The sequence below is a fragment of the Aquarana catesbeiana genome, linkage group LG12 (genome assembly GCF_042186555.1).
Source record: "Aquarana catesbeiana isolate 2022-GZ linkage group LG12, ASM4218655v1, whole genome shotgun sequence".
In the NCBI taxonomy this organism is placed as follows: Eukaryota; Metazoa; Chordata; class Amphibia; order Anura; family Ranidae; genus Aquarana; species Aquarana catesbeiana.
Window position 1 is genome coordinate 208,956,307 of NC_133335.1, and position 26,484 is coordinate 208,982,790.

Below are 26,484 nucleotides of genomic sequence, written 5' to 3' on the forward strand. Positions count from 1 at the left end.
TCATGACTCCCTAGGCTCCAGAGTTGTGGTTTCCTTAGACGCCGCAAAGGCGTTCGACTCTGTTGAGTGGACATACCTTTGGGAATGCCTTGCTAAATTTGGTTTTGGGCCCAGGTTCATTAAATGGATCAAGTTGTTGTACCAGAACCCACGCGCCAGGGTCTTGGTTAATGGTAAAACCTCCAATCTTTTCCCACTATCCAGGGGCACGAGGCAGGGATGCCCACTTTCCCCCCTACTATACGCACTCGCGGTGGAACCCCTCGCCTCGTCCCTTAGGACCCATCCGGGCATTCAGGGATTGAGCAGAGGAAACATACTGGAAAAAATTAGTCTGTACGCGGACGACATGTTACTATACTTGTCGGACGCTGGCCCTTCTCTACAGGTGGTTTTGGAAGTGATTAAAAAATTTGGTAGATACTCGGGCTTAAAGATAAATTGGGATAAATCCCAAATCCTCCCATTAGACATAAGTGCCCCCACTGAACTACAGGCCAGCTCCCCACTCGTCAGGGTCAGCGCCATGACATATCTGGGAATTGTGGTGACCCGTTCCCCGGAAGACTACATCCGTCTTAACATAGAACCCTTAATAATTACCTTGAAATCGAAAACGCAAAGTTGGGCTAAATTACCACTTGGGGTGATGGGTCGTGTGAACCTAATTAAGATGGTACTCCTTCCCAAATTCCTATACGTCCTATGGCACACCCCGCAATATATTCCGCTAAGGATATTTAAATCCATTGAGACTATTCTTAATTCCTTTGTTTGGGGATCGGGTCGTCACAAATTGTCCTGGCAAGTTCTGAAAAATCCCTCGGAGTTGGGAGGACTGGCATTACCTGACTTTAATTTGTACTATTTAGCGGCACAACTGTCCCATTTCTTCCATCTAGATAAGCATGATAAGGAACGATATTTATCCTTAATGAACTCCCCCTTGGGACATAGATTCACACACCCCTTCCAGATTATATTCCGTGGCACCAGTAAAATAGATAACAAGAAAGGGTTACTATATCACCATTGCAGAATATGGGAAGTGGTACAACGAAAACTCAAAACACCAGCTATACATTCTCATACCCCTCTATGGAATAATCCGAGCTTAAGGGAACTGCTGGAGGTGCCAGATCACGAACTGTGGTTGGACCATGGAGTGGGGTTTTTGTCAGATGTTTATGTTGACAATATACTTAAATCATTCCAACAACTTAAGGAGGAATTCAACCTCCCTAACAATATGCATTTCCGTTACCTGCAACTCCGACACGCCCTAAGAGCGCAATTCAGTGATGGCCCCCCAGAACTGGAACAGCTAGATGTACTCTATATTATGCTAGACTCAGATCATTGTAAACTGATTTCAGGATTTTACAATTCTTTACTACGACCTACAGCGGTGCACATTGCATATAGGCTAAAAATCCCCTGGTCTGAAGATGTAGGTGGGTTGGAGGATGATGAATGGGAAGATGCCTTAGATACCTGCAAAAAAGTCTCTACAAAGCTATCAGACCGCCTTACACAACTTTACATTATGCACAGGACATATGTGACCCCCCTCCGTCTGGCTAAATATAAACCCAACCAGAACCCGCGATGTCCCAGGTGTGACAGCCCCTCTAGCACGTTTTTCCACCTTCTCTGGTCGTGTCCAATAATACAGGATTATTGGTCCAAAATAGTGAAATTCATCCACGATGAAATGGGGTCCCCTCTCACACTATGCCCCAAACAATGTCTGCTGGGGATATTCCCAGACCCTGACTCAGATAAGTTCCATAAGATCTTTCTTCAAGAAACACTCTTCATGGCCAGACTATTGATAGCCAGGAAATGGCTTCAACCTGTATCTCCGACACTTCAGGAATGGATCTCAGCTATAAATAATGTCTTACCGTATAAGAAAGAAATATATGTTCATAGGGGTTGCCCTGCAAAATATGGTAAAATTTGGGACACCTGGATAGGTAATGCCTCGACTTGTAATGCAATATCTGAATAAAATACCCAAAATATGCAAATTAATATACACCACTAGACATAATGGATAGTGAATACGTAATATAGATTTACTGCACAACATATTGTCTCACTCAATACCACATATTGTGTCTACATGTCTCACCTACTACTCTTTCCTGTATATTGACATTAAGTGTATATCGATCAATCTGTTAATGTACCGCTGTCTGAATATGTACTGTATACAACCTACTCTTCTAATAAAACACCACTTTGTTTTGGAAAAAAAAAAAAATAGAATCAATGCGCACTGCGCTTGTGAAACCTAAAATATAAATAGTGCTGCTACTTAACCACTTCAGCCCCGGAAGATTTTCTCCCTAATTGACCTGGCCATTTTTTTGCGCTTCGGTACTGGGTCACTTTAACTGACAATTGCACGGTCGTGCGACGATGTACCCTAATAAAATTTGACGTTCTTTTTATCCACAGATAGAGCTTTCTTTTGGTGGTATTTGATCACCTCCTGCAGTTTATTTTTTTGTGCTATAAGCAAAAAAAAGCCGACCATTTTGAAAAACAATTTTTTTTTTTTTTTACTTTTTGCTATAATATCCTCAAATTTAAAAAAAACTAAATTATTCATCAGTTTAGGCCAATATGTATTCTTCTACATATTTTTGGTGAAAAAATCGCAATAAGTGTATATTGATTGGTTTGCGCAAAAGTTGTAGCGCCTAAAAAATAGGGCAATATTATTATTATTTTTTACTAGGAATGGCGGCGATCAGCTTTTTTTTTTTTTTTTTTCCATGAAACTTTTTTTTTTTTTTTTTCCAAAAAAAACGCGTTTGGAAAATTGCTGCACAAATACCGTGCGAGATAAAGTTGCAATGGCCGCCGTTTTATTTTCTAGGGTCTTTTCTAAAAAAACATATATAATGTTTGGGGGTTCTAAGTAATTTTCAAGCAAAAAAATTATTTTTACATGTAGGAGAGAAGTGTCAGAATTGGCCTGGGTAGCAAGTGGTTAAGAATAGAGAGGATGTGTTTGAGACCATTTATTAGTCCTGTCAGAACTACCCTATCATATGTCTGTATAATTCTCACAAATTCATATTGAATTGGGGTGGGGTAAATGCAATTGCAAATTTTATGTTGTCATAATTCTGCTACAGAGACTACCTTTCAGAAGTACCGTTTTGCTTCCGCGGCTAGCATGAGACCTTACTTTGACAAGGTTACTTATGTATGATTCAACTAGAAAGCGATACTAAAACACAGATGGTCTTACTGGTTTGATTTGGGAACGGAGATCCTCCTCCTCTCAGCACTGCTTCCGTGGGCACTCGGCCTAAGCGTTCTAATAAAGTGGAACTAAACTGTAAAAAAAAAAAAAAAAGCGAGAATGCAGACTCTTTATAACAGACATGCAACGTCTCTCACAATAAAACAAACTTGCATGCTTGTTCAAAATCTTCTTTAGAATTGCACACCTCAGTGTTTATTCTTGGCACATCTTGGGGCTGGAATAAACGAAGTCCAATGAGCAGGACTTACGACCTTCTGGTCAATTAAGATGGCAGAAGATCCTGAACCTGGAAGATCAGGTGAAGCTGTCAGTACTAGCAAGGGGAGGTGTGCTTTTTTTTTTATCTTGTAAAGTCTAATTAAAGACAAAACTTACCATTATCATTGAAAGTAAAAGGAAACCCCAAATTTTATGTTGTTCCCAGAAAAGTAAAGTAGGGGAAATTTTCCAATGGAGACCTAGGGATCCCCAAGAAACTCCCCTAATTTTAAGGAATTTCCCCTCACTTCCTGTTTTGGCTATGGGAAAGGACGTGAAGGCAAATCTCCCCAATGGGACACAGATGGCAAAAAATAAACTGACGGGGTCAGGCCCTCCCTTTACACCATCAAAAATGAACAACGTTTTTGTTTGCCTATAGTTCTACTTTAGGGGTGGTTACTTGTAACACATAACCAGGTAGTGCTTGATGCATCTTCATTTACCTAGAATGCAAATCAGCAAGTGACCCAAGGGAGTGTGGCTCTATTTGCTTTCTGAATTGGTGGATTTGGAAGAGCCAAAGGTGTCAGGGACTCTTAAAGGGACCTGACCGCTGTACACTTTACGTGAGCCTGGAGCAGCAAGCTTACTTCTTTTGATGCAAGTCCTTTACCTTGAATAAGCAAAATGCAGGGCGAGCCACCTGTTTGCACCCATTACCTAGATTGTAAGTTCTGGCGAGCAGGGACCTCTCATTCCTCTTGTACCAAATTGTAATGTAACTGTAATGTCTGCCTTCATTTTCTTAAGCTCTGCGCAAAATGTTGGCACTATATAAATCCTGTATTATAATAATATTACCTATGATTTGAATTGACTAGTGATCTTTAGTGTTACTAAACCCAGGAGCCTGCATTCACTATATCTGGTCTCCCACAGTACACAGAACATGGAAATTCAATTATTTTAGTAAATATAAACTGCTAAATTCCTTTTCTCATCAGCAGCATATAGCAGTCTTGTGAATTCCATCAGTGCCTGGTTAAAGCTTGTAGATGGAGTTTTCATACTGCACTTGCTGTCCTATGAGGATGCAGGACCCCTGACCCTCTGGCCCTGTGCTGGTCACAGGCACTCTCCCAAGAAAAAAAAAAACTCACCAAAATGAGCATGTGCAGACTCCACTAACTGTCTTATCCAGACATGTTTTGGGATCAATGCAAGGAGAGGATCTGTGCATACAGGATCAAACTGCCTTTTAACACAATGTAGAGGATTAACTTCTTAGGTTCTACAGTGAGTATTTAACAAGCATGCTTTACTACATATGCAGACTGATTTTACTGTTGTGGGTTTAGTAACACTTTAAACTAATTTATCTGCAGTATTGGCTAGGTGACTCTGGTAGACACTTTTTTTTTTTTTTTTTTTTTTTTTTGCATATTGGGCATTGTCAAGTAACTTTAAGTTATAATTCTCCTGAATTTTGCTAAAAATTGCTAATGTTGATTTGGTGTCCAAGTGGATATTTATCTGGCAGTGCTAAAAATGTATTGACGGTTTACTTGCCTTCATAGAGCACCAGTTAAAAAAAAAAATATAGCATAAGACTTAGATTTGCAAGTTAAAGTGGTAGTAAACTCCTGTATTTGATTTTTACCTACAGCTAAGCTTATAATAAAACTTACCTCTAGGTAAAATGAATATTGCCTAAACGTGCGGTGCTTAGGAGATATTACCGTGAGCAGCAGTCCATGCCGTTCCTTCAGAGCTGTGTGCCGTGTTCCCCAGGCACATGGCTGGGAGTGACGACATTAAGACTTGGCCACTCAAGTGGCCACAGTCCATGGACCCAGAAGGACGACTGGGTGAAGATGTAAGCCTGTGCAGCGTTTACAGCGTGCCACTGGAGGGCTTTGTTTCAAGGTAAAGTTGGCCAATATATTATACAAATTTTTTTTTTTTTTAATATGTTATTAGACAGTATCCAGAGTTTTATAAGGTGATATAAGAAAAGACAGCAATTACAAGCCTTCAACAAATATTGTATATCAAAAGAAAAAACCTCATGCATTGAAGCATCCATTCTTATTCATATTACAAGTAGCATTTGGCATAAGAGGACAAGCCTCAAGAGCGATCGTCCAAAGTAGGTTAATAGTCTAGGTGTGTTGTGTAAGTTTGATATAGAAGGTGGAAAGGCAGGGTAGAATGCACAGTTTAGAATATACTGATGAGAAGCCCGACTGTAAATACAGGGACCGATAAACAAGAGTACTGGGACAACACAGTCTGGAGCATTAAATGCCAACGTATTTGGGAGAAGGCCTGCAGCGTAATTGTGCTAAAGGTGCAAAGAAACGCATCATACAATCTTCTTATTCAGTTTCATTTAGATTTACATTCAACTATGTAGTACAAGGGCCTGCCTGATTGCATACAAATTGAAAGTGTTTTGGTTTGACCTCCTATTATATGGTTTGGTAAATCTAAACGAAACCTGTACAAGAAAATTGTATAATGTATGATCAGCCTAAAGCCCCATACACACGATAGGACTTTGTACAAACTTTCCCTTGGATTTTTGTACAAAGGGCGTTGGCCATAAGTTTGTATTGCATACAGACGGCAGGACTTTTCCAGCCAACTTTCACCAAATCACGTGGTTTTTCAGCTCTTTACCACCACCCTTTGGTCAACTTCTGTATTGTGTGATATTGTGTCAATCTCGCCGCTTTTATCGGTGAGATTGACACCTTGCGAGCCGGATTCACACTGGTGCGGGGATCCGACTTGGATCCCCGCCAATGGCCAGGCACTGTGTTTGGTATGAATCTTGAGGGGAACTCCACGCCAAATTTTAAATAAAAAAAACAGCATGGGTTCCCCTCCAGGGGCATACCAGGTCCTTAGATCTGATATGGATTTTAAGGGGAACCCCTACGCCGAAAAAACGGCGTGGGGGGGGGGTCCGCCTAAAATCCATACCAGACCCTTATCCGAGCACGCAGCCCGGCCGGTCAGGAAAGGGGGTGGGGACGAACGAGCGCCCCCCCATCCCCCCCCGAACCGTACCAGGCTGCATGCCCATGTTGATGAGGATAACGGCCTCCCGACAACCCTGACTGTTGGTTGTCGGGGTCTGCGGGCGAGGGGCTTATCGGAATCCGGGAGACCCCTTTAATAAGGGGGCCCTCAGATCCCGACCCCCCCCACCCTATGTGAATGAGTATGTGGTATATCGTACCCCTACCCATTCTCCCAGGGAAAAAAAGTGTCAATAAAAAAAACACACTACACAGGTTTTTAAAGTAATTTATTAGGCAGCTCCGGGGGTCTTCTTACGACTCCGGGGGTCCCTCCGGCGTCTTCTCCCGGTGTCCGGTTCTTCTCCGCTCTCTCTGGCCTCTTCTCCTGGTGTCCGGGTCTTCTGCCGGCTCCTCCGCTATCGTCTGCCGCTCTTTTGCTAGAGGTGGCCCGGACTTCTGCATTGTCTTCTTCCCTTCTTCCGATGTTGACACGACGCTCTCTCCAGCTGGAATGCTCTCTGAGCACTTCGCAATGGACTTATATAGGCGGTGACCCTGCCCCCTTATGAGGTCACAGTCCGGGGGCATGCTGGGACTGTGACCTCATAAGGGGGCGTGGTCATCGGATGACATGACAGGATTTGTACAAAAGTCCAATCCTTTTGTGTACACACGATCTGACTTTGCTCCATCGGACTTTTGTTGCCGGAAAGTTTGTGCATTCGCACAGACAACAAAAGGCCAATGGAAACAGAAAAAGTTTGTCTGATGGAGCGTACACACGGTTGGATGTTGTTCCAAAACAGCTAATTTGCATGTTTGTTGTCAAAAAGTCCGATCGTGTGTACGGGCCTTTAGACTCTCATAATGTGCTAGTGTGCGATGCATACTAGCACGTTATGCCTTTACCTTGCAGGGAGATGTGATGAGTTTTTTTTATTTATTTATTTATTTTTTTTTATAAGTTTACTACCACTTTAAAGGAGAAGTATGAGAATCCTGTTTTTGGCAGATTCATACTTGCTTAGGGGGATGCAGCATCGGGTACCCTGGTGCCTCTTCACTGAGAACCAAGCCACTGAACACTGCCGGTGGCTCGGTTCTCACTGCTCCCCGAGCGGAGAGCAGCTGCTGACTGTCAATCAGCAGCTCTGCTCCTCAACGCTCATTGGAGTGCTGAGTTGTGGAGGGGCAGGGAGCGGCCGTCTCGGCGGCTCGCTGAGATGCTGAGACAGCCATCAGTCCAGCCACCTGCTGGATCCAGGCTTCCAGAGTCGGGATGACGCGGTGCCTGGACTGATCTGTGTGACATCAGCGGAGAGCGGACTTCAGACCGCTCTCTGCTGAAAACGGGTCACAGGAGTGCAAAATGAATTGTACTCCTGTGACCCATAGGAGAAGCCCAGCTGAATGAGTTCAGGCTGGACTTCTGCTTTTTAAGGAGCAGGTGTAATGGGTTTGGGCATGCACCCTAAATAGCATGCAATCATGTCAGAGCCTTTCCTTTTTAATGTGTTTTAGCTTTTTTTTTTTTTTTTTTTAGTTTTGTTGTAATCAAGGGCACTTTGTGTTGCAGCACATCCTTTACTGTATTGTGGATAGCGAGTGCAAGTCGAGGGACGTCCTTCAAAGCTACTTTGACCTGCTGGGAGAGCTAATGAAGTTTAATATCGATGCCTTCAAGAAATTCAACAAATACATCACTACAGAGGAGAAGGTAGAAGAAATGTTTAACGTTAAACTCCACTGCTCACAATGTTGAAATAATCCTCATTTGTATAACTTTTTTTTTTTTTTTTTTTTCTTCTTTTTCATTTTAACATTTTATTCTTCATTTTCTGATGTTTAGCTCCTCATTGAGCTACTGAGACTGCACTGGGCTCCAGTGTGCATGATGGATGTTTATGGTAGCTCTTCAATAAGCATAGTTTTTAGTGGCTGTACATAAGTAACTGGTCATCACTGTGTTCATTTATTTCATAATTTCTAAATTGTTACTAAAACCAGTAATATGAAAATAGTTCATTCTCTTCCCCCATCCCCCCCACCTTGCCCACAGATTATACATCTTTTTACAATAAAATACTGCCACTATATACCTTTTTGGATGATCTGTACCCCACCGTTACATGATAAACTGCAGTTTCTCCAGTGCTGATACTGAAAGTTCAGGTAGGAGGAGATTTCCCCTACAGCCTGTATACACGCCCACATGTGTGATGTCAATATCATGTGACCTGGCTAGCTCTGAGATCGAGTATATGCTCTCTCCAGCATAAAACACAACTGAGCATGTGCAAGTTGGCTACCCTGCCTGCGTTAGCTGGTTTTCCCCAGATAGGCAGTGCAGGAACGGGAGGATCTATGCATACAGGATAAAACGGCCTTTTTACACAATTCAGAGGATTAACCCCTTAAGTTCCACAGTGAGTATATAACAAGCATGCTATGCTGCATATACAGACTGATTTTACCGTTGTGGGTTTAGTAACACTTTAAGGGTATTTCCAGTGGCTATTTTGTTCTAGTGGTACAGATTACTTTGATTTTAAAGTTTGAAAAATTAAAGGATCCAGACAGACAAGATTATAATAGAACCTTGAAAAGGGTAAATGGAACGGAATTATTTGAGATTATGAGGACTGCACACTATATATAGAGCATGACAAGAATGGGATAAAGGTGAACCCAGTGTTTTTTTTCAACCTTTTTGTAGTCAAGTCACCCTTTTAGAATTGCGCACAATCCGGGGCTCGCTCACACAAGAAGTACATCTGAGCCCGAGCGCTTTTCTGCGCGTTCTGTTTTTATTAGGCTGCTCTATGCTTGTAAAAGGTGCTGGCATGATTAAGTTGAGCCCCACCAAAATACATGGTAATGTGGTATAATGCGTTTAATCTGGCGCAAACAAACATGCAATTGCCGGATAAGCGGGGGTGTAATTAAGAATTAATAGCACTCCTGTGCAATTGCAAAAAGAAATGCGTTTCTGTGCAGTGCGGGAATGTGTGCGATTTTACACTTTTTACCTATCTGCACCTGGTGTGAAAAAGCCATACATGTAGTTTGTAAGGCAGAGTTAAGTGGTCAGTAAGTTGTAAATACCCCCATTCCCCCAGTCTAGCACAATTTCTCTCCCCTCTCCTGACACAAGTTCCCCCCTGCTAGCACAAATCCAACCTTCCTAAATCCCCCCCCCCCCTTCTTTCCCCTTGCTGCAGCAAAATGACACACAGCCCTGTACAGTCCGACCATGAAAGGGTTTCTGTGTGTTAGGTTCTGTGTACAGAGATGAGGGAGAGCACACCCCGTTCCTCCTCCAGGCTCTCTCCCCCTCTCTATGCTGTTTTCTGTATTTTGCCGGCAAGACTGGAAGCTGTGCGGGCCGCCCGTCCTTCCTTTAGCAACCGATGACGTCATTGGTTGGTAGGACACAGGCGGACAACTTTCACTTTTGCCGGCACAATAGAGGTAACGGCGTAGATGATGTCCTAATCATTTTATTTTTGATTAGTGTTTGTTTTGTGACAGCCATGCAAGGAGCAGAGCAGCAGTGGGACAAGACCGACTTGGGCATACTACACCCACCCTGTGTACTTCATTGAGCTTTTTGGTTATGTAGCAATCTGTGGCACACCTAATGTTCACAACTTATTAAATATTTTTTGTCCAGTAATTAAGTATATTGCGGGGAAAGTAGAACAAGTAATACAGGATGTATTGTTACAACGTAGACAGAAGTTGACACATTTTGATAAGAGCAGCTCGCTGCACAGAAGGCAGCAATGCTCACTAATATACTGGAGAGGACAAGCGAGCCGTACAAATTCAAGTTGGACCATAATAATATTTATCTCGACACTGAGGAATTTGAGTGGAAAGAAAAAGAGAGATTAGGGGGTATACCCTGGGTCTCAAGTGGGTTTCAAAGTCAAAATCAGGTATCCTAGGTCTAATACCCTATGGTTAAAGTCTGCTGGCATAAAATGTGTCACCCAAGGGTGGAAATTGGACTTTTTGTCCATCAGCCTCGCTGTTTGTTTTTCATTGATAAGGGTTGTATGAAGCCTATTTTTAACTGCGCTTAATTTAGAAGTAATCCGTTAGCCCTGCTTGTGCTATGGATTGTTTATTATCCGTGAGGACATGGGTCATTCGTTTTGAATTGATATTTTGAAAGGTCATCCAGTTTTAAGTTGAGAAGAGCCTTGAGATTGAAGATCAGATGGGCTAACACGTCACCTTAAAGTGGTGTTCCGGCTGAAATTATACTTTTTAAATAAAAATACCCTTATAATACACAAGCTTAATGTATTCTAGTAAAGTTAGTCTGTAAACTAAGGTCTGTTTTGTTAGTTTATAGCAGTAATTTGTTATTTTATAAACTTACAGCAGGCCGTGGCCATCTTAAGTGTGGGCATCTGAAGCCAGACTGTATTTCTTCCTGGATCTCATCCTTGCAGATCTCGCACATGCTCAGTGCAGCACAAGCAGTGTAATAGGTTTCAGGTCAGGTTTCCATAGCAACGGCAGTATCAGGAAGTTGCCGCCCCTTCCCAGAAGGCATTGCAAACAGGAAATGATGCGATGGGCCACGGCCAGGGCAGAGGAAGTGAAAAATGCATACAGCAGATATACAGTAGGTGCTGAGAAAAAAAAATATCCAATTCGTTTACAGTGCACAGTTTAGTGAGGGATGCTGAAGAGTTTTAAAATGGGTGGATCTCCACTTTAAGCCTCGTACAAACGGTTCAATTGTTGGCAGGGGATTGTCTGTTGACAGACCGTTGTCCTAAAATCTTACCATTAGTACACTCCTTTTGACAATTGTTGTCCAATTTTCCGCCAACAAATGTTGGGTGACATGCTAGTAAATTGTCGGCGGACAACGGTTTGACTTCAGATTTTCGTATGGTCAGTACACAAATCCGTCACACAAAAGTCGAAAGTACAAACATGCATGCTCGGAATCAATGCTCACCAAACAAACCAAACGAAATTGGCATAAGGGGCCCAAAGGGTGGCGCTCAAGAGCTGAAATTCCAAAAAAAAAAAAGAGCTGAATTTCCTTGCAGTACGTCACCACGTTCATGTTTGTGGCACGACAATTGTGTACCGTTAGTATGCAGGACGAGATCCTGGCACACGCCCTTTTGACAAAAATCAGACGCTCGTTTGGCCAACAATCGTATCGTGTGTATGAGGCTTAAGTCCATATTCGTCGTAAACAGAGCTGTTGCTAAACTATTTTGCACCCTAGACCAGAGCAGCTACCCTCCTTTTTTTTTTTTTTTTTTTTTTTTTTTACACAATTGAAGCACTACTGAGACACATTGCTCACTGGGACAGTGGCAGTGAAAAACTGGGGTGGGGTTTAATAGGTTCAGAACAGGGATTGGTAATTAAAAGCCAAATGCTGGCTGCTCCCCTGAAACAAGCCCAGCTACTTAACACCCCCCCAAAAAAAGTACAATTTTTTTAAAAAAACATAGAAAATATTAAAACAACAAATCCCAAAACTGCTAAATTTATTTTAATTTGCAAAAATAAGTTCCATAACATGCCAAAGACAGCCTGATCCAGCAGCCATGCACCACCACTGCTGCAGAGTGGCATTGTTTGGCTGTGACATTCGATCAGTGTAGGGTCCATTGCACTCTCCTTCCTTCCAGTGTGTGTTATGAAGGGGCGAGAGCTGGCCGTGTTATTTCAGTGCGGCTGGGTCTCCAGCCACCAGCCTGGGAGGTATCCCCCTGCAGGCAGCGCTGCTTGTTTATAACGGGAGCTCTGTCTCCTACCTTCTGTCTGCAATTCCTACTATGCTGGCGCTAGCCCTGCTTTAAAGTGAGATGCCTGGATCCTCATAGGGTTCCTCTTTGCTGCTCCTGGCCCCTCCCTCCTGTTGAGTGCCCCCACTGCAAGCAGCTTGCTATGGGGGCACCCGAGCCGAGTCACAGCTCCGTGTGTCCATTCAGACACGGAGCCCTGCCCCACCCCCTCTCTTCTGTTTGGTAACTGACTGACAGCTGCGGGAGCTAATGGCGCCGCCACTGTTTCTCAGCCAATCAGGAGGATGGTCCTGGATGGCTAAGACACTCGTGAACATTGCTGGAGAGAGAAGGGGTTTAGGTAAGTAATTAGGGAGTGCTGGGGCGGCTGCTACACACAGGTATTTCTTATCTTGATGCATAGAATACATTAAGATGACAAACCTTCTGCCTTTTACAGCTTCTTTAAGGCATGTGTGTGGCAGGTGGCCGTATAGTGGTAGTGCCAGCTCTGGTCATACAGTTTGGCAGCGCATTAAATATTTTATTTTATCTGCCAAAAGTTGGTCACTACCCTTTACAGTAAAATTTTGATGCCACAGTGAAGCATTTGTTTAGTGTCTGGTAGCTGTATTGTCACTGTTGTAGGCAGACTGCTCATTAAAACACGATACCCAATAGCTGTATAAAGTGTATTTTTTTTTGTTTGTTTTTTTTCCTTAGTTCCAGGTTTTCCTAAATCAGATAAACAGCTCCCTGGTGGACTCCAACATGCTGGTGAGATGTATTGCACTGTCTCTAGATCGGTTTGATAGCCAATCAGATGATATCAAAGGTGAGTAATTCACTTTGGCACCTTCCCCCTCCAAGTCTGGGCCAATGGGCTTTGCACAGCTGAACTGAATGGGTTTGTGATGACTTTTCCCTCCCTTTTCAACAGTTGCAGAAGTTTTGTCTGAGTGTCGGTTGCTGTCCTATATGACTCAGGGGTCTGTGCAAATGTCTTTTCTCTTCCGACTTGTCAATATCATTCACGTGCAGACATTGACGCAGGTGAGAGACTAGGTTTAAAGTGAGCATTTAGTATTAAGATGCACAGAAAAAGCTTTTCTCTGTAATAAAGGTAACAGACTTTATGCGGATCTGCTCTTAGTATGTTTACTTCAGGACTTTAGAATGGAGCACAGATTAACTAACCCTGTAAAACTGAGATGGTAGTGGAGGTCTGTGTATCTAAAAAAAAATGTGATAGCACTGCTGCAATATGATAAATCCAATAATAAGCAATAAACTCATGTGCTGAATAAATAAAATTTGATTGAAACGAAAAATCTTCTTGTATAGAGTGCGCTTCAAATTCCACTCTGAGAAAAAAGTGCTTCTCAGATAAACCAACAATCTGTGATTAGTGCTTCCTTCACCAGGTGAAATGGCTGCTCACCTCCTCCTTATACCCTGAAAGGGTCAAACTCGCTCACAAATAATAATTCCCATCAGGAAAAAAGGCTTCACATTGATCTTTAATGGTTCCCACCAAGGTCCTGCAGAGATCAAACACGTTTTGCACTTTGTATACTTCTCCTTTTAATCCCAGGTTCACACTAGCGAGATCTTAGACATTACATGTGATTCACACCTGCACTGCAGGTGCCGTTCACATGTATGTGAGATGCGAGTTCAGCCATACAGTTTTATGGCTGAACTCGCATTAAATTCGCAGGAAAAAGTGCAGGGACTTTTTTTGCCCCGTACTGAAATCGTATCGCATGGGTGTTCTCACCTATGCCATCCGATTCCTGTGCGAGTTCACATTGTGATCTGTGACACCCTCAGCGGTTCGCATAGGGCAGTGTGAACTGCCTGCGGGAGAGGAGCGATGCAGGAACCAGCGCTGTAATCGCGCTGGTTCCCGCATCGCATCAGTGTGAGCCTAGGCTGAAGGTTGCCTCCGTGATGGTCGCCCATGGAGGTCTGTGACTGTGTATAATTGACACCGTGCATCATGTGAGAAGGGGTATAGAATTTGAGCATCAAAGAACAAAAATAAAAGTTTGATATCAACTGATTCACTTAACTATTTTGAGTTGTTGATTGCTTAACCACTTGACCTCCGGAAGATTTACCCCCCTTCCTTATAAGGCCATTTTTTGCGATACGGCACTGCGTTAATTTAACTTACAATTGCGTGGTTATGTGACTCTGTACCCAAATAACATTTTGTTTTTGTTTTTTTTCCCACAAATAGCATTTTTTTTTTTTTTTTTTTTTTTTAATGATGGTATTTGATCACCTCTGCGGTTTTTATTTTTTGCGCTATAAACAAAAACGCTCCTCCAATTTTGAAAAAAATATATACATTTTTACTTTCTGCTATAAAACATATCCAATCTGTAAAAAATCAGATGTCTTCATCGGTTTAAGACAACATGTATTCTGCTACATGTTTTTGCTAAAAAATAATCCCAATAAGCATATATTGGTTTGCGCAAAAGTTATAGCGTCTACTAACTACAGAATTACAGAATATTTTTATGGAATTTTTTTTTCTTTTTTTCTTCTAGTAATGGTGGCGATCAGCCACTTATAGGTGGACAGTCGGAACACTAACTGACACTTTTTGGGGATCAGTGACACCAATACAGTGATCAGTGCTAACAAATATACACTGTCGCTGTACTAATAACACTGGCTGGGAAGGGGTTAACAGCAGGGGCGATTAAAGTGTTAACTGTGCGCCTAGCCAGTGTTTTTCTAAACTGTGGGAAATGCTTGTACTAGAGGAAGACTGAGATTTGTGTTCCTGCTTATCAGGTACACAGGATCAATGTCTTCCCCCACCCGACAGAACAGCAATCTGCCTTGTTTACATAGACTGCCATTCTGTCTGTGTAATTAATAATCGGTGGGTATCAAGTCCGCAGTGTCCGCTGATCGTCTCCCGCTGTGAATAATCGGAGCGGGTCAGCACGCCCTCCCCAACCCAGAAGTGCTGGATCACTGTATTTATACAGTCGGCAAGCAGTAATGGTTGAGATTTGACTTTCCAGCAACTATTTCACTTTTTTTTAGCATGTAGTATAGGAAATCTTAAAATTACTAAACCTGACACGTGTGCATTTCTCCTCCAGGAGAATGTCAGCTGCTTAAACACAAGTCTGGTTGTCTTAATGCTGGCACGGAGGAAAGGACGGCTACCCTACTACCTGCAGACTATCCGGGACATGGAGTGTGTGGAGAAATACCCAGGTTTTATCCTCAACAACTTCCACAGCCTGCTACGCTTCTGGCAGCAGCATTACCTCAACAAGGACAAAGATAGCACGTGTTTAGAGAATGTGAGTTTTACTTGATCCTTCATCAACTCTCCAACACTTATCGCTTTTATTTTTAAGCTTTTGGTCATTTTTTGCTTGTAATAAAACAAACCTGCTCTAGTTATGTGTATGCAGCCATTGCTAGGGTGATCAAGAGGGCCCGCCAACTGCCTAATCTCTTTCACGGACATCTGTTGTCTGTGTATGCAGTTTCAGGCCAGGCAACTGACAGCCAACAACTGTCAGATCTCAGGTGACCTCTGACACTCCAGCTAAATTGTTGGACTCGAGCGAGTAAGGTTAAAATGTGTTAATCTGTGGGCAACAGATTTTATTGCAGTCTGCCACTAGCATTAACACAGCCGCCTTTTCTATTCTCCTTTTAAAATAATTTTATTATCTATTGATCCTGCCAGTAGATTTTTTTTTTTGGCAGGGATTTTGCACAGAGCAGCCTTGATCCTCAGGTCTCTTGCTGCTGATCTTGGCTCCCCCAATAACAAGCCGCTTGCTATGGGGGCACTGGTGCAAGCTCGCTCCTGAGCCCTGCTCTGTGTTCATAAGACACAGAGCCCTGGCTCTATGCCCATGCATAGAATGCATGAAGGTAAAAAAACCTTCAGCCTTAAAACCACTTTAAATAGCCACTCAGAATATGGCTTTCCAGTAGGAATGAACTAGGCTGCTGCACATATTCGGTACAAACTGGCACATTTCAGAGCAAAGGCCATGCAGCTTAGAGTAGGGCCACACATTGAAGATTGCTGGATTTGGAGCTAAAGGTAAAAAAAAAAAATTAGGTGGGCAGCGTTCAGAAGGGAGGTTAGAATGAAGTTTAAAAAAACAAAAAAAAACTTAGTTGTCCTTTTTTAAAGCAGAGCTAAACCCATTGATTTTAAAATGGTTGTAAAGGCGGAAGGTTATAACAAACTTTTTGCAGCAGCCCCCTTAATACTTACCTGATCACGATCTCGATCCAACGATGTTGTACCAGAGGCTCGGTTGGCTGAAACACACAGCAGGCACCATTGGCTTGAATGTCCCCTATGACTCGGTTTGGGTGCCCCCATTGTAAGCTGCTTGCTGAAAGGGCAATCAGCAGGAGAGAGGGGCCAGGAGAGCGAGTGAGGGACCTGAGAAGAGGAAGATCTGGGCTGCTCTGTGCAAAACCATTACACAGAGCAGGTAAGTGTAACGTGTTTGTTATTTTTAAGCAAAAAAAGTTTAAGGCATCAGTTTTAGGGCATGTGGTGAATGAGAACTGTCAGTTGCTTCTGCTCTCAGCTGAACTGTCCATTTTAGATAAAACCTAGGCTAAGATGGCCACTTCCTTCACTGTAAAGGATTAGAGGGTTTTGTTCCGCTTTAAGTCACAGGAAGCTGACTGTTGTAATCACCTCTGTCAGTGTTTTTTTTTTCTCCCAACCCCTGTAACAGAAACTTTTGCTAGCAGCTTTGTCTGTTACAGGAAGTGGAAAAATAACCAACAAGTAATACACTGTAACGTAATGTGACAGCCTGAATCCTATTTCATTTTTGATTTTGCCCATAGTTCTACTGTGGGTACTGTAACTGCCAAGTGTCTACAAGGAGATGGGGCTTTGTCATTTTCAAAAATACATTCCCCCCCCCCCCCCCAAACATTTTTTCACATTTTTATTATTCCTGCATGCCACATTTGCATGGACACGGCAGCCCATTAATTTGAACGTCCTGTGGGAAATGCAGGGAAAAGGTTGCTGAACCTTCTTCCAAAATGCAGCTGCAGGACAGCCACATGCTGTGGCACCATATGGTTTTTGTGCACCTGAAAACTTTGTGTTTCAGACATGTGTGGGAGCCATTGGGAGTTAAAGAGCAACGCCTTTGGCTGTGGATGCCTGCAGGTGCAGGAACAGGTTCTTTACAGTGAGGGAAAAAAGTATTTGAACCCCTGCTGATTTTGTACGTTTGCCCACTGACAGAGAAATGATTAGTCTATAATTTCATTGGTAGGTTTGTTTTAACCGTGAGACAGAGTAACAAAAATATCCAGAAGAACGTATTTCAGAAAAGTTATAAATCGATTTGTATTTTAATGAGTGAAATAAGTATTTGATCCCCTATCATTTAGCAAGATTTCTGTCTCCCAGGTGTCTTCTATACAGGTAACGAGCTGAGATTAGAAGCACTCTCTTAAAGGGAGTGCTCCTAATCTCAGCTTGTTACCTGTATAAAAGACACCTGTCCACAGAAGCAATCGATCAGATTTTAATCTATCCAGAATGGCCAAGACCAAAGAGCTGTCCAAGGATGTCGGGGACAAGATTGTAGACCTACACAAGGCTGGAATGGGCTACAAGACCATCGCCAAGCAGCTTGGTGGTCCTGGAGTGGCCTAGCCAGTCTCCAGACAATAATCCCATAGGAAATATGTGGAGGGAGCTAAGGGTTTGTGTTGCCTCGAAACCTTCATGACTTGGAGAGGATCTGCAAAGAGGAGATGTTAATTGCCTTCTGAGATGTGTGCAAACCTGGTGGCCAACTACAAGAAACGTCTGACCTCTGTGATTGCCAACAAGGGTTTTGCCACCAAGTACTAAGTCATGTTTTGCGAAGGGGTCAAATACTTATTTCACTCATTAAAATGCAAATCAATTTATAACTTTTGAAATGCGTTTTTTCTGGATTTTTTTTTGTTCTGTCTCACTGGTAAAACAAACCTACCATTAAAATTAGACTGATCATTTATTAGTGGGAAAATGTACAAAATCATCAGGGATCAAATACTTTTTTCTCACTGTCCATGCAATACCCACAGTAGTGTGAACCTAGCCTTATGCTTGCTGCCAGGAGTGATGCATTTTAGCAGACTAAGTACTATTCTATATCCAGTAAAACACGAAGCTGCTGGTGTATAAGTCAGTTTAGGCCACAGCAATTTGGCATTCTGAAATGCCTGTGTACCCGTTACTAGGGTTGTCCCGATACCACTTTTTTAAGACCGAGTACAGGCACCGATACTTTTTTCCAAGTACTCGCCGATACCGATTACCGGTACTTTTTTTTAATGTCATGTGACAGTGGCACGTGTGTCAGTAGTTCAGTAGTTTTTTGTTTTTACAATTTTTTATTTTTTAAAATTATTTTTCTTATTATTTTTTACAATTTATTTTGTGTTTTTTACAATGCGTTCTTTTTATAAAGGGGGGGGGGGGGGGGATTGGACAGTGTCAGTGTGTGGTTTTTTTTTTTTTTTTTTGTTTATTATTTTTTACAATTTATTTTTATTATTGCAATTTTTTTTTATTATTATTAGCCCTGTTGGGGGTCTTTGGTAAGATATCAGGGGTCTTAACAGACCCCTGACATCTCCCCTTTGAGACAGGGAAAGGGACTGAGGACACAGGTTTCCCAGTCCCTTTCTCAGCAGCCTCAGCTGCACTGAAAATGAATGGAGAGGAGACAGCGGCTCCTCTCCATTCATAAACTGAGACATCGTACTCTCAGGTTACGATGTTTCAGTTATGTGAATGGACAGAGTCAGTTATCACTGACTGTTCATTCGCAAAAGCAAGGAGCCAGATTTACTGGCTCCTATCTCCGCTCTCCATCCTGAAAGATCGAGGGGGACACGGAGGAGAAAGGAGGGGGACACGGAGGAGAAAGGAGGGGGACACGGAGGAGAAAGGAGGGGGACACGGAGGAGAAAGGAGGGGGACACGGAGGAGAAAGGAGGGGGACACGGAGGAGAAAGGAGGGGGACACGGAGGAGAAAGGAGGGGGACACGGAGGAGAAGGGAGGGGGCAGCAGCACGGAGGGGGACGGAAAGGAGGAGAAGGGAGGGGGCAGCAGCACGGAGGGGGACGTTGAGGGGGACAGCAGCAGAACAGAGGGGGACTGAAGGAGGATACAGGGACAGTCAGCGGTGATCGGTGCAGCTTTGGGTGCAGTTACAAGCGCTGATCACCGCTGCGTAGATTTCACTATAGCAGCTGAAAGCCGGGGGGGGGGGGGGGGAGAAGCAGAGAAACGGCTGTCATGCTTTATTGAAATCTATACAGGGTGATCGGTGCTTGTAACTCTCCCTCCGCACCGATCACCCTGACTGTCCAGGTATCGGGTGAAGTATCGGGGCATTTGCCCGAGTACAAATACTCAGACAAATGCTCGGTATCGGGACAACCCTACCCGTTACCCAGCATGATGTAGGTCCAGTGATTGGCCAGTGAAGGGGGTTATGTATATGGTGATGAAGCACACATTTCAGCACTACAACCTGATCGTGTATCTTCTGTCTGTTTTGCCAGAGTTCCTGCATCAACTTCAGCTACTGGAAAGAGACTGTATCTGTACTATTAAATCCAGACAGAACATCACCGTGTGCCATAGTAAGCTACATAGATGAGGCCTATATGGACGTGGACAGAGACTTCTCCGAGGACTAATGCCAAGCAGACAATTGTTTTCCTCCAAATGAACAAGATATTCAGATGAGGCGCTATGCAGTGTCTGCCCTAGGATGTCTAATGCACATGGAACGCGTAGTGTCTGCTGATAAAACTCTCCAGAATATGCTACGTCTGTGCAATATATTCAGGGACGTCGTCATCCAATTAACACTTTTTTATTTCTTCCTTCAGGACAATTTAATTTTTTTTTTTCCCCTCCTGCCTCCATATATGGAAAGGTGTTTTTACACAAGAAGTGCCACAAGGGCCTAGCCTGGTCTTGGAACTAAAGATCCACCTCAGAATCTTCAAAATTTTATAATTTACATTATTCTTTTTTCATTTTACCAGCACCAGTAAGGAAAAGCGGAAAGCAAACATGGTCGCCATAGTCACCTAGGATGGAACTGACTCGGTTTTGGTGTCTTCCCACTCACAGCAGGAGTGGGACACCGGCAATAATCGCAATGTGACAGTTTGATTTGTTTTTTTTTTTTTTCCCCCCACAACATTATTTAATTGGATGCTGCTCTAGCCTTAGATTTTTTTTTTTTTTTTCAATTTCGGTATAGGGTAAAGCTGAATGGGATTCTGTTACTGTGTTTTTACAGCCTTTTGGAAGTAACATTGGGGTGTCGCCTATTCACTCTAGCAGGGCTGTGATTGGCCGTCATTTTTATTTTTCAGCCGCATGTATCGTCTCTCTGGTTGGGGGGTTCTCAGTACATTCTCTACTGCAAAACCACTAGAGGGCAGATGAGGCAACCTTGTGTCCTGCAACTCTCTTCAGCATCCTTTCTCAGCCTGTTTACCTTGGAGGAACCCTTCAAATCATTTTAAGGACTCAGGAAACCTGTTTTAAAAATTAGTCTACCTACAGCTCATATTAGGTGTTGAGCAATGGGTTGTAGAAAGATTCAATTGAAACTAGTTGTTTGGCTTACCCTGGTGTTTGACACCCTGAGCAACCCCTTGCCTCTACAGAACAAAACAAATTTCATCAATGATCTGGAAGTTACATTTAATGATGGAAAAGAAACAGAAAATACAATGGTGTCCTCTAACGTTGGTGATCAGTTTAGACTTTAAAGAAAACTTTGAGAGCAACCAATGAATGAAGTACATTAATTTTTAATTGTATTTTTATCCCTTAAGGAAGTTCTCGGATTAAAATAAAATACTGGGGACCATAAAGAAAAAAAAAAAAAGGGAGAAGTGAAATGTTCACAGTAAAGTGTCCATATTTTTAAAGATTTGTGTCTTTTTGTACGTTTTTTCGGTTAAAGCAAACCTAAGGATATACAAGGGGGTTGGCGGTTGGCTCCCTGAAGTCGGGGACAATTGATGCCCAGACCTTCAAATGTCAACATTGTGGGGATCCCCAATAATGAGCACGCTCTGTATATTGATGCCTTGGGCTGTAAGCTGTAATTGTGTATCCTGCTCCTCTGCCCCAGCTGCAGAGCATCATGGGCACCGTTTCTGTTGTCTTTTGAGGCACCAAGGATTCCATGCGGGATGTTGGAAGGTGGCCAAAGCACAAGTCAAGGGTAATGCTCAGAGGATACTCGTTTGACAAAGTCCTAGTTCAGTGTGGGATTTTAGAGGGGCTGCCAAAGCACAAGCCAAGGATAATGCACAGAGGACATCCTGCTGGCATTTTTAGTGTCTTTCCTTTTTAGGGGGGGTTAAGCCATTTTTGTGTTTGTTGTTTTGTTTGTTACACGCGTGCCAGGCTCACTTTAGTGCTTTTTCACAAAACGCATTACTGATTGTAATTGTAATTTTATCGCCACCAGACACGCTGCTGTTTGTGTTTTACAACTCGGGTGTTGTCTGGATTTTAATACGTGGCTTTCCAAACAGGCGGCTTTTTTTTTTTTTTTTTCACATGTATCAAATTAAAAACACCCTGATTTGAAGGTTTTGTTTTTTAATGTTGCATACGATCGATACGTTTTTTTCTCACCTTGAGACGGGGTCTATTTGTCATCCACAATTTTTTTTTTTTTTTGTGTGCAGGTTTGTTATTGTTAAAATGAATTAATCTAAAGCAGAAGTAATCAAATTAATTTAGTGTCCAGGGTTCAGTTAGTCCAATTTTCAGCAGATTAAAGCAGAGTTCCGCTAAAAAAAAAAATAAATAAAGATTTAAAGTCAGCAGCTACAAATACTGCAGCTGCTGACTTTTAAAATAAGGACACTTACCAGTCCAGAGCGCCCGCGATGTCCTCACCCAAAGCCGACCCGTCCCTCGGCTCCGGGTGGAGGCGCCGGCACTGCTAGTAAGGAAATCAGGAAGTAAAGCCTTGCGGCTTCGCAGCCTGGTTCCCCACTGCGCATGCGCAAGTCGCGCTGCACGTTCTGAGTGGTCCCCCCTGTCTTCTGGGACCTGTGTGTCTCCCAGAAGAAAGCGGGGGGGGGACGGAGGAGGGGCAGGACATGGTGTAGATTGCCACGGATACTGTGGCGATCTTTCGCTGAAAGTGGGAGCAAATACTTGGATAAGATAGGTATCTGCCCCCCTCCCCCCTGAAAGGTGCCAAATGCGACACCGGAGGGGGGAGGAATCCAGACAGCGGAGGTTCCATTGTTGGGTGGAACTCTCCTTTAAGGTAAGCATGTAGGCAGCTTCTGCTGCTTCTCATTATGAAAATGCTAGTTTCCTGGCTGTTTGTTCTATAAAGAGTATTTCCACTTTTGCTGTCAGATTTGAGAAGACCTTGATATGTTTATGTTCTCATTCACACAGCATACCTTAAAAAAAGTAAGTAAAAGTAAGATGGACTAAAAGGTTTTCCATGGATGCTTCCCCATCTGATCTGTTAATAAAATCTACATACAAAAAAAAATACATAATCCTTGCCTTATGTTTTCTTCCTTAGTCGAAGGTCATTGCGGCATTTCTGAACAAGTTCAGGGTGAGCTTGTCCCAATAGGAAGGTTTAGCAATTGCTGAGATTCCTCTCAATATATGTAAACCCAATATTTTATATTCGTGATATTCGCCTGCTGTTCCATGTACTTGTATGAGAGTCTCCTGTATGGCTCTCTCTGTATGGCTTCCTCTGTGTGAAATCCCTGGTGTTCCTGCCAGTCCCTCTGCTTTCCTATTAAAATCTGACACTAGGCATGGGAGCACAGCGTGGTCAGTTTTCCAGAACTGAGTCTGCTTGCCAATTATCAGATTTGTCCTGACATGCCCCCCCCCCCCCCCCCCCCCCACTCTCTGCACAGCCATTCACTGGGAAGATCACTGTACTGCTGTTTTTTTCCTCCCCCCAGCTCTTATGCAGCTGAGAACAGAGGGAATGTGATCACTTTATAAAAACAAAAAAGGTATTTATAATGTTTTTAATATGTATACACAAATGTTTTGCCTTTCATTTCTATTTAGAACTGAATGGGTTGTTTACAAGGTGATTGTTTACAGTCACTTTAACACACCATACCATTCACCCGCCATTCCACCTCAGCCAAGCAGAGGAAGCTTTCTATTCGTTGTGAAATTACAGCGCTCTCTGTTAATGGCTGAGCTGGTTTCACATGGACGTTCTCTGTAGTCCACATCATCCTGCTCAGCAGAGGATCTCCCCGCCGAGCAGGTGGATGACAGATCCATGTCTGGTCCGCTATGCAGAGTGGGCACAGCCCTACTGCTCTCTATGGGGCAGTCAGCTGGAAATAGACTGCCTGTCAGTTTCTATCCGACTGTCATCCGATCTGCTGTTTTTGGCGGACCGAATCGGGTGTCAGCGGACACATGATAGACCTGATCAGGCAACCCGTGTGAAACCAACCCAACTACATCCCGCTGTCATAACACAGTGCTGTTTATCGTATGCAGCCGAGGCTACGTACACTTTATGCAATGAACGCAGCTGCTGCATGTGTTGAAGTGAGAAGTTCACGTGGAACACCTTAGTCCAAATTAACTAGTTCACTAAAACCTAGAGATCTATGTTGAACCTTTGTTGGGACAAGACCGTGCAAATCTAGTTTACAACTGATAATGAGATCTGCCAGCACTGTACAGGCCATGATAATTATGGCAAACATCGCTCCCCAGCCCCCTTGTAAGCAAAGAGAACCAAGTAGGATTTTTCAGTGCTGGAGTTATAAGAAAATGTAAGTAGGAATTTTACATTTTTTCTTGGCTATGTGATTTGAGAACATGTAACAAATATAAAGCAGGTGTTCTCCCAATTTTGACTGCAAAAGTGGAAATCTATTTTGAATCCGTGTGCCACCTACCTGGAATAGCCACAGAAATTTACAAATATGCATAATTTGTTCCAGGTCGGTGAATCAAACCTTACTGAACCTAGCTTGGTCAGTGTATTAGCCAGACCACTATCTTCACAAGGGGACCGGCAATGTCTGATTCCTCTATCGGGAAAGGTTTGCTTTGAACGCATTATGTGAAGATGAAATAATGGACCCATTAATGCCCTTTGGGCATGGTGACATGGTCTCTTTTTCTTCTTTTTTTTTTTTTTTTTTTAAATCCAACCATCCTTATTGAAGTTGTTTGCTTTTTGTAACCCAAAAAAAAGCATGGTCTCTTAAATCTCAATTCTTTTAATATATCAGCTGCAAACCAGAAAGCGCCCCCACCCTGTGCTCCCCTGGTAACCAGAAAGCGCCCCTACCCCGTGCTGCCCTGGTAACCAGAAAGCACCCCCACCCCGTGCTGCCCTGGTAACCAGAAAGCATCCCAACCCCATGCTGCCCTGGTAAACTAGAAAGCATCCCAACCCCATGCTGCCCTGGTAACTAGAAAGCATCCCAACCCCATGCTGCCCTAGTAACTAGAAAGCATCCCAACCCCATGCTGCCCTAATAACTAGAAAGCATCCCTGCCCCATGCTGCCCTGGTATCTAGAAAGCATCCCCGCCCCGTGCTGCCCGGGTAACCAGAAAGCGCCCCCACCCCGTGCTGCCCTGGTAACTAGAAAGCATCCCAACCCCATGCTGCCCTGGTAACTAGAAAGCATCTCCCCACCCCATGCTGCCCTGGTAACCAGAAAGCATCTCCCTACCCCGTGCTGCCCTAGTAACCAGAAAGCATCATAAGGGCGCACATAACTTGCCACAAAGCAAATCCTACATTTGAGAAATGTCAGGTGGATGCTGAATTTGACTGTTTCCAGGACATTAAAACTCCTATTCATCGTCCCTCCCCCAGCAATTAGTAAACATCACAAACCTTAAATAGCAGCTTCCACCAGAGGCTTCTCACAACTTTGCTTTCTGAATTTTTTTGTTAATAGGTCCAGATTTGCTTCATTGGTCAAGAATAATAATATTCTTCATTAAAACCCCCAGTGAGGGCTGACCATGGCTTCTGAATTCTGCAATAATTTGTTGACCTCTGGCTTAAATTCACATTTTTATTGTGTGTTTTTTTATTTTGTAGTCTTTAGCTTCATAATCCATTTTTTTAAACCAGCAATGAGTGAAAGGATCTCCATTGTTTTATGATAAGCTGAGATCTTTTAAATTCTACACAGAGGTCAGTCTGATCTGCTCTGATGTCACATTGGAACGGACTATTTTTTAATAGCATTGTACTATGGCGTGCCCTTCGGTGTGTGTTCTTCTAACACAACTTGTGTATATAATATATTTTTTTTTTGTTTTTTTTTTTTTTAAATCCGTACAGTCTGTTCCGAAACCTTGAGTATTTTTTTACTGGGAGGCTGTATTTTTAACATTCGATTGGCAAAAGTCATGGTGGAGTTGTTGCCAAGGTAAAATGTATCGCCATACGGTTCGTAATCTTCAGTCTGTTAAGTTCTGCCATTTTTGGTCTCCATTTCGGAGTATTTTGGACCCAGTGGTCTCCATTTCCAAACACTGTCAAGCATTGCCCTCCAGTTGCTGTAAATCCCTGTGAAAACTGATGTCTGAAAAGCCATGTGCTATGACGAATGCTGTCGGTTACTGTATGGTATTGGGTACACTAATTCCAACTGAGCATTTTCTGTAACACTCATTCACTTTTTTTTTTTTTTTTAAAGACTCCCCAACATTCAAAAGAGAATTTTCACATTTCCTCCTCTCGATCTGATGTTTACGTACAATTTATTTTTGACCCCACCAGGAATATTTTGGTTTGTTTGATATATAAATATATATATAGGTTACTTGTGTCTTAGAAATTATGTAAATAAAGAGCTGCTTCTAATTTATAACCTTGACTTGTGTGTTGATTGACGCCGCATTATCAAAGGACCCTGCTCATAGCAAACATGGATTTTTCCATTTAGTTTTGGATAGCGTGTGGTTGGTATGCACCAATACCAGTTTTTTTTTTTTTTAAGATTACCGATTACTTTTTCTCACGTACTCGCCGATACCTAATTTTAGTATCGTGCCTTTTTATTTATTTATTTTTTTTAGTAGTTTTGTTTTTTTAGACTAATGAAAAATGAGTACCCTGGTGGTATAGG

The 26,484-nt window shown here is 42.8% G+C and overlaps 1 protein-coding gene across 1 annotated transcript in view; it reads left to right on the top strand.

Annotated features, from left to right (window-relative positions):
* TRPC4AP (transient receptor potential cation channel subfamily C member 4 associated protein) overlaps nucleotides 1-26,226 on the top strand; it is an 87,558-nt gene extending 61,332 nt beyond the window's left edge. The window contains exons 15-19 of the mRNA XM_073606590.1: nucleotides 8,093-8,233; nucleotides 13,008-13,119; nucleotides 13,225-13,337; nucleotides 15,413-15,619; nucleotides 19,889-26,226. Of these exons, the coding sequence (XP_073462691.1) occupies nucleotides 8,093-8,233; nucleotides 13,008-13,119; nucleotides 13,225-13,337; nucleotides 15,413-15,619; nucleotides 19,889-20,026 (711 nt within the window). The 3' untranslated portion in view covers nucleotides 20,027-26,226. The remainder of the gene's footprint in view (nucleotides 1-8,092; nucleotides 8,234-13,007; nucleotides 13,120-13,224; nucleotides 13,338-15,412; nucleotides 15,620-19,888) is intronic.
* The last annotated feature ends 258 nt before the right edge of the window (nucleotides 26,227-26,484 follow it).